General features: G+C 43.8%; 1 protein-coding gene across 1 annotated transcript in view; it reads left to right on the plus strand.

Moving 5' to 3' along the window:
• Positions 1-18,542, plus strand: part of ZNF335 (zinc finger protein 335) — a 70,512-nt gene that overhangs the window by 42,756 nt on the left and 9,214 nt on the right. The window contains 7 exon segments of the mRNA XM_030211343.1: positions 1,843-2,072; positions 2,319-2,427; positions 4,495-4,589; positions 5,425-5,702; positions 12,557-12,692; positions 13,023-13,223; positions 15,051-15,193. Of these exon segments, the coding sequence (XP_030067203.1) occupies positions 1,843-2,072; positions 2,319-2,427; positions 4,495-4,589; positions 5,425-5,702; positions 12,557-12,692; positions 13,023-13,223; positions 15,051-15,193 (1,192 nt within the window).

Genomic DNA, 18,542 nt, shown 5'->3' on the forward strand with positions numbered 1-18,542 from the left:
ATGTTACAGGCATGTTGCCAATCATGCTTAGGCAGAGCATGTTATTGTAAAATATAGATGATGTCATGGCCAGATGCACTAAACCTAACGAGCCAGCAATGTAGTTTTTAAACCAGTTCTAGCCAGTTTAGCGAGCAAGTAGTAAAACGAGACATGCACAAAAGGGTTCTCCGAGCCATTTTCCTGTCATGGTAGCAGCTAACGAAAACGGAAGCTGTTATAATGTACATGCAAGGCAATGCACAGCCATTTTCCAACCCCATGCACAAAAGCAGTCCCTACCTTTACCGTGGAAAACCTAACCACCTCTCGTTAATGCCTAGCTGGAGCTGCTGTTGCTGGTCCAAGGAAGTTGTTGATCTGCCAATTATTGTTCCTCCCGATGGCCATCATCTATCAGATTATACTTTGGTTTTGCTGCGCATGACAGCAGCTCAGAAGCTGTTGCTTTTCCTGCTTTTTCAGCAGTCATACAGAATTGTGCAGCAGAGGGAGAGAGAGAGAACTTTCCCCCTTGTACGCAGAGGTAGAGAGAGAGCAAAAATCCGAGAGAGACCCAGGTCTCTCTCAGCCAATCACAGTGTGTTTAGCTGACACCAGTGACAGCTAAACACACTGTGATTGGCAGGCACTTCTGCTTTTTTTTTTTTTTAATGTAGAAAGCATAACAGGCACTTCTGTGGCAATTTATTGGAGGATGTAGACGGCTGTTATACACGCAGCTTGTCTGTGTGTATGACATCATCTTTGGCATACGCAGAGCAGCCACACTTAACACTTGACTGCTATCCGAATGTTCAGCTGACCGACTGGCTCCCCCCCCCCCCCCCCACCCAGGAAGGAACTCTCATGCAACTGAGCTAATAGCGAGCAGCTCATTTGCACGCGATTTCCTTCATGCATGCCCATTTTTCTTTCAGACTCGCTAAGCAGCAACTGGGGATCGGTAAGGAAGGGCTTTTTCCGTGGAGTTAGTGCATCTGGGCCTCCGTCTTTTGGACTGCTACTACTTTTTATTTATTTATTTATTTATTTGTTACATTTGCATCCTACATTTTCCCGCCTATTTGCAGGCTCAATGTGGCTTACATAGTACTGTAACGGCGTTCCTCGGTTCCGGTATGAACCAGGGGCGTAGCCAGCCTTCCGTGGGTGAGGGGTCCAGAGCCCGGGGGAGGGGGCACATTTTAGCCCTCCCCCCGGCGCCGCCCCCCCCCCTCCCGCCGCGAACCCGCCGCCGCTGCAGCCTACCTTTACTTTTGCTGGCGGGGGATCCCACTCCCCGCCAGCCGACGTCTTCTTCTCAGTCGCTTCCTGCTCTTCAATTTGTTTGCTGACGTGCAGGACGTCCAGAACTGTTCTCTGAGTCTGACGTCCTGCACGTACAATTACGTGCAGGACGTCAGCAAACAAATTGAAGAGCAGGAAGCGACTGAGAAGAAGACGTCGGCTGGCGGGGAGTGGGATCCCCCGCCAGCAAAAGTAAAGGTAGGCGGCGGCGGGGGCGGGTTCGCCGGGAGGGGGGTCCTGGGATGAATCTGCCCCCACGTAGCTACGCCACTGGTATGAACAAATACAAGGTGTTATTGTGGTAGAAGAAGGTTCATATGTAGTAGATACATTGGGGGAACTTAGAGAGGAAAGGAGGAGAGTTAGGGCATGTCCATTACTTCCAAAAAAAGAGGGAATTCATATTATGCTACATTTGAGCTCTTTATTCCTCTGTTGTCTTCATTCGTGTTTGTGTGTCCCCCATGTTTATTCCACTTCTTGGGCTTCTGCTTTGCTTCACTGCTGTCCTGCCTGCCTTCACTTTCCTTCTTTTGCTTCTCCCTTTCCCAGGTGGAAAGCCCTTTGCATGTGATTACTGCCATTTCATGACCAAGCACAAAAAGAACCTCCGCCTCCATGTGCAGTGCCGCCATGCAACCAAATTCCAGGAATGGGCGAGAACGCACCCAGAAGAGCCACCCTGCCGCCGGCGCCCTTTCTTCACACTACAGCAGATCGAGGAGCTGAAACAGCAGCACACACAGGTGCAGATGTCAGAAGAGACCACCTGCAACCCCACGGTACAGCCTTACGCCACCTTCTCTGGGCTTTTTGGAGTCTCATGCATCCTTCTTTGATCCCAGCTGTATCTTTTTTTTTTTTTTTTGGTTACTACTTTCCCATCCTGTTTCTTCTTTTGTTTTGGGTTTTGTTTGGTTTCTCTATCTCCACTTCTTACTTTTTCCGTGTTCCTCGGTGTGTATTAATTATTTAGTGTTTTGCATTTACGTACTTTGAGAGTTTTCTTTCTTATACTGATTATGTAGGTAACGTCTGAAACTATACCATGTCACACTGTCCAAGCATTACCACCGGAAGAAAATCCAGGGGGAAAACGGGATGCTCTAGGAACTCAAACTATTATTTATGAACAAGGTGAGTTTATCACGTTATGCAGTTGAGTAGTGGAATAAGTTTATTGAGGTGATGAAAGAAGAGGGTTCTTCTCTTGTTTGTTCGCTTTGGTTTTTTTTTTTTCAAGAAAAGGTCTAAATCAGTTTCTGTTTCCATCTGCTTAAATGTTTGTTACTGTATTATTATTGCTGTGTTTCTTAAATGCATTTATGCAGACTATCTTGACTGGCATTCCAAGAAAAAGGTACACAAACTTTGTAAATAGAATAAGAATCCATTCTCTCTTACAGGAGGACATTTTTCCTGTATGTACAGTGAAGGCATTTTTCATGGCTGTGTGAGCAGTTGAAAAGCCACATGTACTTCTGATAGATTTTGCACCCGTTCTCAAGGGGAGTGTACAGCCATACTTTCCCCTTTTGAAAATTGCCCTAGCAGTACATACCAACAGACATTGTAACACTTTGTGGATTTTTTTTTCCCGGTAGATCTGTGTAGTATTGAAAATGCCAGGCTATGTATATTGTTGCTTTTCTGGACCTAACCTAACCTCCACCTCCCTCAGGCATGCTTCCAAGAAAGCTTGGGTAAAGATACACACGTGTTTTTTTTTTTTTTTACCCACATGCAGGGTGGGCAATTTTCAGAGACTTCTTCACCTGGGAAAATGGCTTTTGGAAATTGTCCTTCCTCAGTGTTAAGGAGATGTCAATGAAAGATGGGATTCAAAGTGCATGGATGTCAAATTATAAGCTTAAATTGAACCCTGAGAAAACCAAGTTTTTTACTTTTGAATAATAACCCTGATCCGTTGATTGATCACTTATTTATAGATCAAATTAAGTATTCTCTTTCTCCTGTAATGAACATTTTGGGTATCTTTTTGGACCAGTTTCATTCCCTTGAACCACAGGTCAATTCTTTGATTAAATGTTCTTTATTTCTGATGTGAAAATTTAAGAAGAATTAGTTTGATGTCAAACAATTCAGATTGCTTGTTCAATCTCTGCTTTTGTCAAAGCTAGATTATTCTAACATGATATATTTCAGTGCCCCTAGATATATTCGTCAACGATTGTAAACAATCCAAAATGCTGCAGTTAGATTGATTTTTCTCTTTGTGTAAGCATGAAGTTTATATAGAGCTTCACTGGCTCGCGATTGAGACCAGGATTTTGTTTCGATTTTCCTATATTTTGTACATAGTTCACAATGGTGACTGTCCTGAATACTTATTGTCTCGTTTTGAATTTTCAGTTCCTTCTAGAAGTAGAAGGACTATTATCTACTCTCCTTTTGCTTTCCCTTCAGTTAAGGAGGTTTTTTTTAAATTATGTTTTCGAATATCAATACAGTGAAAAGAGATGGTCGTAGTAACATACATAACAGCTTAATCATATAAAGGTGTCCAACAAATTGTGACCACACGCACCATAAAAGTATAACAAAGAAAGTACATCTCCCCATTGACTTTTGTGGTACAAATAATACAGCCTAACAAACCTTTCAACAATACCAAAAATCACACGAGTGTGATAGTGAATGCCTGGTGTGATTTTTTTTTTTTCTTTTATTAAGGGTTTTAAACTATTTAAGGTTTGTGATAGACTTCTTGCTTATCAAGCACCCAAAATTTGGCATGAGTGTGTTTCATGTGTTATCAATAACCCTGGGTACACTTATTTTAGGAATATGTTAAAAGCATCACTTTTTAAGAATTTTCTTGTTAATCAAGAATGAGGTTTTGGGGCATTTGTTTTTAATTTTATTTCTCACGTGATTGTCTTGATCTTTTTTTTCTTATTGTAAACCGCTTTAAACCTTTGGTGCTAGCAGTATATAAGTATAAATAAAAATTGTAAATTGCTGGCCAGTGGTTTTAAGGATCGAGGGATACCTGGCAAGTGGGATCATAACTGACTATAGGTTTGGGATCATAACTGACTATAGGTTTGTTTGGAAGATAATGAAATCTATAGTAAGTGATATTGTGGTCTGAGATGGGTGACTGTAAGGATGACGATCTCTAGTGGGCAATAAAGTATGCTTGGCAGGTGTGAAGATTTTAATGCTGTTTTTCTCCCACAGCAGCGGGAGAGTCAGCAGACCTTGCCACACAGACCGCATTGGATCTCTTGTTGAACATGAGAGTGCAGAGAGAGCTGACAACTGGGTCACTGCAGGTAATTTCCTCAGAAGCTAATAAGACCCCATGAGAAAACATAGCACCTAAGAAATGAGCAAGACAAAACTGAAATTAACTAGAGGTCTATAAAATAATGAGTGGCTTGGAACAGGTGGGCGTGAATTGCTTGTTTACTCTTTCCAAAAATACTAGGACTAGGGGGCACCAATTAAGCTACAAAGTAGTAAATTTACAAAGAATCAGAGAAAACTTTTCTTCACTCAACTTGTAATTAAATTGTGGAATTCGTTGCCAGAGAATGTTGTAAAGGCGGTTAGCTTAGCGGGATTTAAAAAAGGTTTGGATGGCTTCCTAAAGGAAAAGTCCATAGACCATTATTCAAATGGACTTTGGGAAAATCCACTGCTTATTTCTGGGATAAGCAGCATAAAATGTATTGTGCTTTTTTGGGATCTTGCCAGGTACTTGTGACCTGGATTGGCCACTGTTGGAAACAGGATGCTGGGCTTGATGGACCTTCGGTCTGTCCCAGTATGGCAATACTTATGTACTTATGTAGCTGTGGGATAGCTGTGTACTCCTTTCTTGGCCACAGGAAGGCACTGTTGTACATAACATGGAAACAGTGAGTATGTCTTCTTACAGTTCAGAGCTGTACTGGAAAGTAAGAAAAGAAGCTATTTAGGAATGATTAAATTTAATGAGTGCCTTCCTTTCCTCTTCCTAATAAATAGCAAATGATCATCAGATGGAATATTGGCATATAAAGTTATTTATATGATGAAATGTCTAATCAGTATAAAGAGAACAGTAGATGGATTACATGAGATACTGTCCTTCCCCATCACATCTGAGCTGACATCCCTCTGCAGGTGGCTGTAGTAAAATCAAACCAGTTAAGTGAAGCCCATGTATCAGAAGTAACCACGAGCCCCCAGGAGCACCTGAAATCCACCCTGCAACACCAGAAGGTGGTCACGCTGCATGTGGACGAGCATGGAGGTGCTGTGGTTCAGGAGGAAGCCTTTGAGGGGACCATTGGCAGCGCTGAGATGCAGCAGATCACTATCAATCCTTTTGGATCTGCAGCTGAATACAGCATCATCACCCCAGGAGCCGAGGAGATCCAGACGACGACAGCCCTGTACAGGTCAGGGGGAGGGGAAGCAATCCAGACATTCCTTGGCATCTGCAGCAGATGAATCCAGAGACTTGTGGATTATGACTATCTACCAGCAGGTGGAGATAGAGAACACTGAACTGAACTCAGTCTTATAGGACGGTATGCTCCTTGGTCAATCAGTATATCTCTATCTCCAGCAGGCGGTGGACGGTCTCTCTCAAGCTCCTGGTCTCATCTTTACCACAGTTCCTGTTCCAGGTTTCATGGTTCAGTAGAACTTGAGGGTGTCTCGGCTGAGCGGTGCCAGCTTTAGGGGGTACACTTGGTGTTGCCAGGTCTCTCCCCCACCTCTGTTCCCCTATCTGGCCACTTTGTCTATTCTTCCTCACAGGTTTAAAAAAAAAAAAAAAATTCATCCAAAAGGGGAAAAAAAGACACTAAGTGCAGGTTTCCTGCTCAGTGGCATCATTTTGGAAAGGGTGTTGATTTATCTGGTTGTCAGCATTTGCTCTCACAGAGAAGTGACTACTTTGCTACAAAGGGGTGAGTGTTGCTTTAAATTCTCTTTGAGTGGCGGGGTTAACTCGCGTTTTTGGGGGGGGGGGGGGGGTTCTTTCTCTTTGCTCCAATGGCTGCAGAAGAGGTTGAACGCTTCCCTGGCTGTGGGAAGCGAAGAGCAGCGTTGGGGCTGTCTGTCTGAGCCTGTGTCTATCCTGCCAAACTGTTGCTTTCCCACAGAGGTGATTCTTTGCCTCGTTATCGCAACCATTTTAAGTGAGTATGATTCTGCTTCCCAGTCTTTAGCATTGTCGATGCTGAGTTTCCAGTTTTTCCTTACCTTCCGCTTCAGCTGCTGCCAATTTGAGGGTTCTGGAACTTTTTTCTTCAGCATTAGTATTTTTATTACATCGAACTTACTTGCTTAAATGATCTCATCGGACTTCGGATTCTTCTGATCTGTTGCCTCAGCAGCACTCAACTCACTCTGGATCACTGCAAGCTTCTCAGCCTCTGCAGGTGGATCCTTCAGGAAAAAGATGTGTGGAAGAGGTTTCTGAGGTGGATTCAATGGCCCCGCCATCCCTTCTTCGCTCTGAAGGAGGCTATTCAGTAGCTTCTCTATGTTCTCATGTTCCTGAGCTTCTGGAAGAAGGTGAGATTGTTATTGAGATGGACATGGGGGATGCCACTACTTGCCTCGGGATTGGCAGCATGGAATGTTGCTACTGATTGGGTTTCTGCCAAGTACTTGTGACTTGGATTGACCACTGTTGGAAGCAGGATACTGGGCTAGATGGACCATTCGTCTGACCCAGTATGGCTATTCTTATGTTGTTAATGATGAGGCGGATGATCCCACTGCTGTACGGATTTTTCACAGAGAGGAATTGTCATCTTTTATCACCAGGGCTTTGGAAGTTCTGAACATTTCTAGCCCTGAAGCTCTGGCTCTGTTTCTAATCTTAAGATGGCTAGTACCAGGATACTTCCAAAAGTGTTCCCAGTACATGAGGCTATGCAGGAACTCATATCTGCACAGTGGTCCACTCCAGATGCTAGCCTTAGAGTGACCAGATCCATGGTTTACCTCTTTTCTGTTTCTTAGGAGGAACTGGAGAAGTTCAGGTTGCCCAAAGTGGATCCTTTAGTGTCAGCGGTTACCAAGAAAACCACCTTATCTGTGGAAGATGGTATCACCTTGAAAGATGTGCAAGATAGGCAGCTGAAGTATTCCTTGAAACTGTCCTTCGAGGTTTCCGCTCTTTCCCTGTTCTTATGCTACTTGGGCTTGCCTTAGCTGGGTTCAGCAAGCAGCGGACGCAGTGACGGGCTCGGAGTCTCCTATTCCCTGTGAGTTTTCTAACATGGACTCACTTATTTAGCGGATTCGCTGTATGATCTTGTTTGAACTTCGGCCAAGCAGATGGCACTGGCAATCACTGCCCGCCTGTTTGTTGTGGCTGTGTCACTGGTCTGTGGATGCTGCCTCCAAGCAGCGCCATATGAAATTACCTTTTAGAGGTAAACTTCTTTTCAGGGAGGATCTTGAAAAGTTGAAGGACTTGGGCAACTCTAAGACTCAGCCAGAGGACAAACCAAAGTCCTCCTTCAGGTCTGCTCAATCTCACCATAGGCTAAAAGACATCAAGTGCTAGTCCACTCTTCTTCCTTTCAGAAATCTCGATATCAGCATAAACAGTCCTTTCACTCTGACAAGTGATCTTCCAGCCAGAATTCCGGATCTTCTTCCAGTGCCAGACACTCATATGATGGTGTCCTGTCCACTCCTCAGCTCAAGCAGTAGGGGGATGGCTGGCCCACTTTTACAGGGAGTAGGCCAATATCGCTATGGCCCAGTGGGTCCTAAAATTATCAGGGAAGAGTACACGTTAGAATTCTCCTCTCTCATCACAGATTTTTTTCTTGATGTCCCTGTGCAGAGCCTTTTCAAAACAAGCGGCGGTCCTTTCCTCTCTGCGCTCCTTAAGAGTTTGGAGCCATGGTTCCGTTTCACGAGAGGGGTCAGGGATGCTATTCCATTTATTCGTGGTGCCAAAGAAAGGGGGACTCCACCGCCCCATTCTAGACCTCAAGAAGGTAAACAAGTTTCTGAAAGCCAAGCATTTTCACATGGAAGTCTTGTATTCCATGCTGGCTGCGGTTCAGCTGGGGGAGTTTTCTCAAGGCTCTGGATCAAGTCTGCCTTTCTTGTTGTGATCTCATCGGTGCGCAGGTTTTCTGGGTTACAGGCTTTGTCCTGCAGCTCTTTTTCTTCCTTCTTTTAAGGCGGAGGAATACAAAACAGATTATCATTCTCTGCGTTACTTTGATGTTCGTCGAGTCCATCTTCAATATTAGTAGGCTATAGATACTTGGATCATTTCTTTATTTTCTTTTTGGGTCTGAATCCTGGTACTGCAACTTCCAAAACAACCATTGTTCATTGGATTAAAGAGGCTATTGCCTCTGCTCATCTCCTGGGGGGGGTTGACAGCTTCCCAGCTCGCTGCGTGCACATTCTACTTGGGGCATGGCAACATCCTGGGTGGAATCTCAGAATTTCTCTCTTGAGGAAATATGTAGTGCAGCAGCTTGGTCCTCTTTGCATTCCTTTTCCAGGCATTAGCGCTTGGATGTCGTAGCTCGTACAGAATCTTCCATTGGTGCATCAGTTCTTGCTGTGACCAAGTCGGCACCCCACCCTATTTAGGGACTGCTTTGCTATATCCCAAAAGTCTCTGGATTCATCTGGTGCAGATGCCAAAGAAGGAAAAAAGGCTTACCTGAACATTTTCTTTCCTTGAATTGCAGCAGGTGAATCCAGGGTCCCACCCTTTGTCAGCACTACTCTTTTAATTCATAGTCCATTCTCTGTTTAGGGTTTTTGCTGTTATACCAGTTATCAAGAGTTTCTACTGGTGTGTTTATGCCTGTGAGGAAAGGGAAATGTTGTGCCTAATTGTTCCTTCTGTTTTGTTATGAGAAATACTAACTGACCAAGTCCTATAAGACTGAGTGCAGTTCAGTGCTCTCTGTCTCCACCTGCTGGTAGATGGTCATAACCCACAAGTCTCTGGATTCATCTGCTGTGATTAAAGGAAAGAAAATTTATCAGGTAAGACTATAATTTTCCATAACTGCACAAGACAGGGAGACGGGAGTATACAGCATCGTCAGTCTCCAGTCAGTTAACAGAATTATACTTATATTGCCCATTATCTAACACTTAAACAATGCATGCTTGTAAAATAATAATCAATAACCGTTTAACCACTTATTGGATTTTAGAGGATAAAGTCAGAGATCCCATTACTATTTCTCTTTCCCTTCTACATAGTCTTGATATGGGTGTCACATATTAAATAACACAGAAAGTTTTATCTTTGTGCAAATATTCAACTAATTCCATTTATCAAATTGCACTAGCCCCAGGGAGTAGAATAGATGGCTTTTCACACTTTTCTGTGGATTTAGAGTTTAACAGTTCTGGACAAGTCAATGCCAAGTGCTATCACCAGCTGGGAAGGGTGGGAAGGGCCCACCCAAAATGGCAGGTCTGCCTATGCCCCTGCCACAACATGTGCAAAGAATTAGAATTTGAAAATATTAGAGGAAGAACAAGATTGATTTTCCTAATGCTAAGAGGAAATTGCAGCTTTGAATTAGAATGATAAAAGATACTCAAGGTTCCATATTGAACGACACTGAGAAGATTAAAAAAAAAAAAAGTGGAAAGCATATACCACGTCATTATACCAAAAAGATGAAGTGGATCAACAGCTTTTTCAGTCTGTATGCTACGATCAGGAGCCGTGATGATGAAAGAAATTGAAGTGGCATTGAAAGCCTTAGCAAAGAACAAAGCACCAGGTATTGATGGCATTCCCATTAAAATATTACAGCAGTTAGACCCCGCTGTTATACTACTTATAAGGCTCTGCCAGGAAATTTGGAAGACGACATCATGGCCAACTGATCGGAAAAGGACTGTGTTCCAATGCTGAAGAAAGTTGATCCAATTGACTAGAAATTATTGTACAATTGCTCTGATCCCACATGCCAGCAAAATTCTACTCGAGATAATTCAGTGGAGACTACAGATGTACCAGGGACAAAAATGGCCCAAAGTGCAAGCAGTGTACAGGAAAGGGTGAAGTACAAGAGACATAATCACAGATATGAGATTGATCCTTGAAAAGACAAAAGAAACACCAAAAGAATATCTATGTGTTTCATTGACTATAGCAAGGTGTTTGCATAAATCATGAATAACCCTGGGCCACATTAAGAAACATTGGCATACTAGAACACTTGATAGGTCTCGTGCAACCTTTACATTGATCAAAGGTTCAACAAGGCTGCTTACATATGCCCATTAACCTGTTCAATTTGTACACAGAGTAAATCATCAGAGAAGCAAAACTATATGATGGCATTTTATGCCAATTTTTGCACCTTGATTTTCAACAACCTTTATTGTGCCAATGATACTATGGTATTGGCCGAAAGTGAAGATGACTAGAAACATCTGTTTATCAAGCTCAAATAACATGGTATCAAAATGGACTTCTATCTTAACACGAAGAAGAGCAAGATCGTGGAAAGCTATGAAAGACCTAGACAAAATTTTCAATAACATCACATCTTTGAAAGTTGAACAATGAAGAAGCACATCCATGAAGTAAGTTGGTGCCTTTTGAATTATGGTGCTATCAAAGAATACTGCATATACCAAGGACTGCCTGAATCAGTCCGTATTGCAGAAGATCAAATCTAAACTTTTCTAGAGAGTTCAAATGACAAAATCTACAATTTTCATTCTTCAGACACAACACGTGAAGAGAGATTATTAGAGAACAACATTTATGCTTATTAAGGTTGAAGGTGGAGGGCGGCAAAAAATCATGGCTCGGGTTCAGCTGAAATTGGCCTCGCCACCAAACAGTAGCAGCCTTTATGCCCTCCTTCTGATCAGTAGCAACCTCCACTCCCTTCTCCCCCCTTCCACCCCAAATAGATGCAGTCAATGGATCTACCTTAGAGTCCCTTGTTGTCTAGTGGTGGGCATTTGGGGATCATTCCTACTCAGACTATGCCATTAGATCACCAGTGACTTTAAGGTACGCTGGGGGAGTGGGGCAGTTACTGGTGGGAGTGAGGGCGTGGGGGTTGATCCTTTTTTGGGAGGGGAGGGGGAGAGTCAATCTGATCCAAATCAGCGGGAAGGGAGGAAGAGGGTGAAGCCTGCACCTGATCGGAAAAGGGAGAGCACTATGGGGACACAGCTCTAAGTTTCGGTTTTGCCTGAAAATGCACTGGCATTTTTGGTTGAAGCCAAAACGTGGCCGAATACCCTAGTTGAAAGCCAACTCAAAACAGGAAGAATGGCAATGCGACACATTGATACAGTAACAGCCATGAACTCCACTGTAAAACGCAGTTCAGGACAACTATCCACAGAGTTACCATGAATCAACATCAACTTGATGGAACTTAATAACAGCAACAACTAGAAAAACATTCCATTTGGACATGGCAGCTCCAACATAGTACTCCATCCTTCTGTACTGGAAATGTCTCCAGAAGAGCATTCCCTTTCTTTTTCTTCCTTGCCAAGCCTCCTCTCATCTATGCTCAGCATCATTATCATCTTCCCCCATGTCCCTCTTTTTTTTCTCCTTCCTACATAACATGGCACATGCCCCAAAAGCTAGCCCCAACTATTTCTGAAAAGCTAGAAGGAAAGGAAGGAGCAGGTTATAAAATAGTTAAAACCCATACAATTTTGCAAGTGAAGGATCTCTATGCTGTAACCCAGAGAGGTCAGTTCTGATTAAGGCAGAAACCCAAAGGAAAAGGAGAAAACTGCTAGACTGGGCAAAAAATTATAACACATCTAGGCATGTGTTGAAAAGGCTGGAAAAATAGGATGAGTTATAAGCATTCCTTGACTCTGTCCACTCTTCTCCTAGTATTTTCATGACTTTGCCTGTTCAGGATTTCTATGGGAGAGCAAAATATTATGGTTGCCATGTAATACTACCTGAGCCCATAGAAATAAAACTGATGCAACAAACTGTAGATGAGACCTTTCTATTGGAATAAAATTGAATACATCTGGGGCTAGCTCTTATCAGATCAGTGAAGTAACTCGGTGTAGCTGCATTGTGTGTTTGCTGACCTAATGAAGGGGGGAGGGGTGTTTAGCTCTTGAAAGAGATGTAGGTGAGAATATCTTGGACTAACTCAGCCCAACTTGTTGATTGACCTTTATTGCTGTGAGTAAGTAGATTTGTAAGGTCTGTGTCCCAGGATTTTCAGTATAGTCAGCAGTCGTCCTGGCTCAACAGTACCAATATATGAGTATTCTTTCTTTGTAGTAGGGCTGATGGCACAATGGAGACCCCAGACTCGGTAGTGGTGAGTGATGGCATGGTGACAGAGGGTCTAAAGGAGCATAAGAACCACTACATCATGGCGCCCAGCATCCAAGATACGCAGTTGCACCATGTTGAGGTAAAAGAGGTGACATTTGCACCAATCCCAGTGGTCAGTTATTCAGTCAAGGGCTGGGTCCTGCACTTCCATCCAGCTGCTGCAGTACTCAGCCCTCCAATAGGAAAGGGCTTTTAAGAAAAGGGTACAGTGCTGTGTGCTGGTACCCTTGTGAGATCCAGATAGACATGAGTCAAGAGAGAGGCCTTGTAACGAAAGGTTAAAAACACAAAAGAAGAAATGTCTAGTGCTTTATATTGTGTCATGCACTGTGCTGAATGCAAGCCACAACCTCCATCAACACAGCAGCTTGTGGCTCTACATTTCCTCCTTTATGTTATCTTCTTGCAGCTTAGTGGGGACCCTACCTTTTGCCCATCAACAGGAAGCTCAAATCCTCAGTCTGCTGCCAAGAAGTTCTCCTGTAAGATTTGCAACGCACCATTCACAGGCCGAGCAGAAATGGAGACCCACAAGAGAGCGCATACTGGGCCAAATACATTCAAGTGTCCAGACTGTACTTTCATGGCTATGTCTTGGCCAGAGGTCAGGGTAGGTATGATTTGCAAACTAGAAGAAGCCATGGATGGGAAAGAGTAATGCAGCTCAATGCCCAGAATTCTGACCCTTGGGGAGAGGGAAGAGTAATGCATCCCTGGATGCAGGCGTGGATTTAGGCATAGGCAACAGCCTAGGGCACCAAATAGCCAGGTTAAAGAGGAGCATGCTCCCACTTATTGTAGGACCATGTGCATGTGTGCCACTATGGCCTTCCTCTGCTGGCTCTTCAATCTTTGGAATCTCTTGACACCTCACCTCCCTACTCCCACACACCTCGTTTTCTGGGATCTGCTCTCTGGTCTTGCCTATGGATTCCAAAACTTTAAATCCAGCCCTGCGTGGATGGGGAAGAGTTGTGCATCTCTGTTCTAGGATGCTGACTCATGAGGGAAGAGGATGCCCTGGATGGGGGAGGGTAGTGCACAAGTCACTAACTCTTGGGAAAAAGAAAGTTAATATACTCCTGGATAGGGGAAATTCTGAAATGCAGCCCTATGTATGGTTCACTGACATTTGGGGGAGAGATTGTAGAGGTATTGAAGCCCTTGGTGTGGGAGAATAATGGGATATTGACTCTTTTGAGGGTGGGGGGAGAGATTGTAATGCAGCCTTGGAAATGAGACACTGACTCTTGTGAGGTTGAGGAAGGCTAACACAATCCTGTGTATGGAACATTGGCCAGGCAAGAGAAAGTGTTGAAGTCCTATATATGGTGAATAGCACTTGTAGTATGTGAAACACTACAGGATAAAATGTAGAAAGCATTTAAGGTTTCTCCTCAACCCTCCAGACCGGTCAAGACGCTTGGGTTATGCTCGCCTACCAGCAGAGGGAGACTGAGAACACTAACTTCAAACTATGTACCGTATTTTTCGGACTATAAGACGCACCGGACCATAAGACGCACCTAGGTTTTAGAGGAGGGAAAGAGGAAAAAAAAAATTTTCCTCTTTCCCTCCTCTAAAACCTAGGTGCTCCGGTGCGTCTTGTCCGAATTTTTGACCTCCGTTTTGTACTTACAGGATTCCGTGTTCCCTGGTGGTCTAGTGACGTTGGGGCAGGAAAGAGCCCCCTCTTTCCTGCCCATCGCGCTGCTCTCCCTGCTTCTCAATGGTTTCCGACGGTCTCGGCGAGATTCAAAATGGCCGCCGAGATTCTCGGCGGCCATTTTGAATCTCGCCGAGACCGTCGGAAACCATTGAGAAGCAGGGAGAGCAGCGCGATGGGCAGGAAAGAGGGGGCTCTTTCCTGCCCCAACGTCACTAGACCACCAGGGAACACGGAATCCTGTAAGTACAAAACGGAGGTCAAAAACCGCTACCTTCGGACTATAAGACGCACCCCCCATTTTCCTCCCAAATTTTGGGGGAAAAAAGTGCGTCTTATAGTCCGAAAAATACGGTACATATAACCTGTGGCCATCCCACAACAGCCAGTATTTTCTCAGTCTCAGCAGAGGGTAGACAGGCAACCTGTGCAGCTTGTCCGGTCTGGTAGGATTCAGAGGTTATTTAGGAGCTTCTTTTGGTCTGTTTTTAGCTCTTATCCCTGTGCCTGGAAGACTTTAGTGTGCTGGGGGTTGGTGGGGCCGGTGGGGCCTGCCATTGTCCCCTTTGGGGTGTAGATGGGGTAGCAGAGGAAAGACCATAAAAATCATAAAAAAATTGTTTTCCACTTTGGGAGTCCACATGGCTCATTTCTTTTTTGTTTTTGTTTTTAATGGGGTACAGGGTTCTAGTGCTGTTTGATAACAGAGGATAAACTTCTGATTGTGGCTAAGGGAATGATTTGATACCTGGTATGGTCTCTGTGTGACAGACTCACATGACCCAGCATGCCAACCTTCGACCCCATAAATGCAGCCAATGCAGCTTCGCTTCCAAGAACAAGAAGGACCTGCGCAGGCACATGCTGACCCACACCAATGAGAAGCCCTTTGTCTGCCAGATCTGCGGACAGAGGTTGGTGTTTGCTGTTGGGGGGTGGGGGGTGGATGTGCTTGAGATAAAAAAAAACAGTCTGATGCATCTTTAAGTCTTTAGAGACTTGCAGTTGTTGCTATTTGCAGGACCTCTCCTGTGAGATTAAAACCCAGAGGCATAATCAAGATAACATGGAACAATCACAGATAATGCCTAATTGTGAAGAAGTGAGGGGGAAAGACTGCACTAGAAATGAAACTGTGCAAACTAGTTCAGCTTAATAGTCCTTATCTGCCCAGATATTTCCACAGTGGCATTCACAAGAAGAGCTGTGAGGCCTGAGCTCATACGCTAGGGAAGCGGTCTTTACTCCCAGTCCTTTAAGGCTGCAAACAGATCATCTTTTCAGAGTATCCCTAATGAATATTCCCGACAGAGATTGATATATAGTGGAGGGTACTAGGCATGCAAATGTCTCTTGCATATTCATTATCTTTCTCTTTAGTAACTACCAAATCTTTTTATCAAATCAATGATGGCCTGAACATCTTGGACTCTTGGGCAAACTCATTCCAACTGAACACTGAAAAAAACACACTGCCTTATCCTCTCATTTCAACATAACAGCTACAAACCAGCTACCATAAACACCCCAGGACACGCACCCCCTATTTCAGACAGCCTAAAAATACTCGGAGTCACAATCGACCGCAAGCTCACTCTCGAGAGCCAAGTAAAAACCGTAATAAAGAAAATGTTCTACTCCAATGTGGAAACTCAAACGAATAAAACCTTTCTTCCCGAGGAATACCTTTCTTAAACTAATACAATCAATGGTCCTAAGCCATGCAGATTACTGCAACGGAATCTATGCGGGATGTAAAGAACAACTCACAAAAAAACTCCAGAGTGCCAAAAACACAGCAGCCAGACTGATATATGGTAAAACACGATTTGAAAGCGCTAAACCCCTTCAAGAAAAAGCTGTATTGGTTCCCATTCAAAGAACGGATCATCTTCAAAATCTGCACATTGGTCCACAAAATCATCTACGACATAGTCCCACGATGCATGACAGACCTCATAGATCTACCAACTAGAAACAGACTTGGATCAGCACGATCATACCTAAACCTACATTACCCAAAATGCAAAGGGCTAAAATACAAAACAACTTATGCATCTCGCTTCTCCTACATAAGCGCGCAACTATGGAATGGACTCCCGTATGCAGTGAAAACAACACGTGATCACCTAAACTTCAGAAAATCATTAAAAACCCACGTCTTCAAAAAAGCTTATCCCACCGATCCAACATAAATTCCCACACCTAGCAACACAACATAATCAGTGATCGTACTATCCTCTTTCCCCTCGACCCCGTGACACCTGACTCACTTCTACCTCATTTGACCACAACACAATCTTGTATTTGTTATCAACCGAAATGGCAAACGCCTTTACGGTACTTTGTAAGCCACATTGAGTCTGCAAATAGGTGGTGAAATGTGGGGTATAAATGTAACAAATTATCAAAACATCTTTATTCAACATCTTTTCTATTATAACACAATTATTTAAATACCTTATAAAACCCACGTAATCATCCCTCACTTGTACCACATTCTAACCACAATCTTACATAGACCCAACTCCCAGGTATAACATTTACTCTTGCAGTGGAGGAGTGGCCTAGTGGTTAGGGTGGTGGACTTTGGTCCTGGGGAACTAAGTTTGATTCCCACTTCAGGCACAGGCAGCTCCTTGTGACTCTGGGCAAGTCACTTAACCCTCCATTGCCCCATGTAAGCCGCATTGAGCCTACCATGAGTGGGAAAGCGCAGGGTACAAATGTAACAAAAATAAAAAAAAATAAATATAATTAGTTTGCACAATATTTCCACAATCTGCTATTGATGTGCCCTCATACAATGCTATTGCCCTGCATGCAACTTTCTTCAAGCAAACAGTGATAGTCAATATTAAGTTCTTGATGTAAGTGAACTTTAATCCTTGTAAACCTTGTTTAAAAGAGTATTTAAATAATTGTGTTATGATATAATATAAAAGATGTTTTGATAATTTGATAAAAAGATTTGTTAGTTACTAAAGAGGAGGATATACAAGGTTTAGTAACTTGACTAATTAGTGGACACTCATTGATAATCAGATTGCATATTCATTAGGGATCTCCATTGGCAGCCCTTGAGAACTGGAAAGGGAGTACTGAGGCATTAGAATCATCAAAACTCAAGTACAGACTGATTAAAGAGAGGAACAGAGGTGCTTGTTGTGATGTCTCAGTCTCTAGCCATTTGTGTGAAAAAATGCTATCTCATTTTATAGAAAATATATTTATTTGGGGGGAGGGGGGGGCTTTTAAGCCACCCACTGAAACGCAAAGTCCATGTGTCCCAAGATCTGATATTAATAGGTAAACCATGCACATAGTTTATTTTGAACATTTGGCCATGCCTAGAAACAGTGGCGTTCCTGGCCTGGATGGCACCTGGGGCGGAGCGCCAATGCGCGCCCCCCACCCCCACCCCCACCCCCCGCTATATGACACCTTTGCTGCCCCCCCCCCAGGTGCACGCCGCTGGGGGGGGGGGGGGGTGCTGTGGCGCACGCCTGCTCCGAGTTCGCTAAACTTCGCTTCGCTGCAGCTCCCTCTGCCCCGGAACAGGAAGTAACCTGTTCCAGGGCAGAGGGAGCGACGAAGTTTAGCGAACTCGGAGCAGGCTCGCGCTGCGGCACCCCCCAGCGGCGTGCACCCAGGGCGGACCGCCCCCCCCCCCCTCCCCCCCCCCCCCCCCGGTACGCCACTGCCTAGAAAGGACTTGTACACTTGAACCTGATTTTCTTCAGGAAGGCTTTTGCTGGGAAAAGAAACCTCATAGATTTAGAAATCTCAGTCTTCGATTTACTGACAAATTTCCAGCTCTGCCTTAAAAGGAGCCCTGAGAAAACAAAGTAAGCATGCTGTGAAACCCCACACTTTCATTTTAACCAGATTTCACAAGAGTCACTTCTCAGGCAGTTTTATCTGGGTAAATGGCCAGAAAAATATTGTAGAATTGAATTGGAACTGTTGGCTAAAGCTAGTAAATCTGGATTGTGTTAATTTTAAAAATGAACTGAGTTCAAATCTTATGCATTAACATTTTCACCCGTCTTTCTATATACAGTATGCTCAGACCTTCACATGAGGTAGAGAGCTAGGAAATCAAAACTTGCAACTGTTAGAAACAGTACCAATTTTTGTAGGTCCAGAATCCAAGTCCTTACTTTACTTTTTTATGGGAAACACACATGAGCTGCTGGACATTCTCTTTTATGGTTCACTGCAAGAAAGATTGTACTATAGTTTTTGACTGTGAAGACAAAC

This window comes from Microcaecilia unicolor, chromosome 8 (assembly GCF_901765095.1).
Source record: "Microcaecilia unicolor chromosome 8, aMicUni1.1, whole genome shotgun sequence".
Lineage (NCBI taxonomy): Eukaryota > Metazoa > Chordata > Amphibia > Gymnophiona > Siphonopidae > Microcaecilia > Microcaecilia unicolor.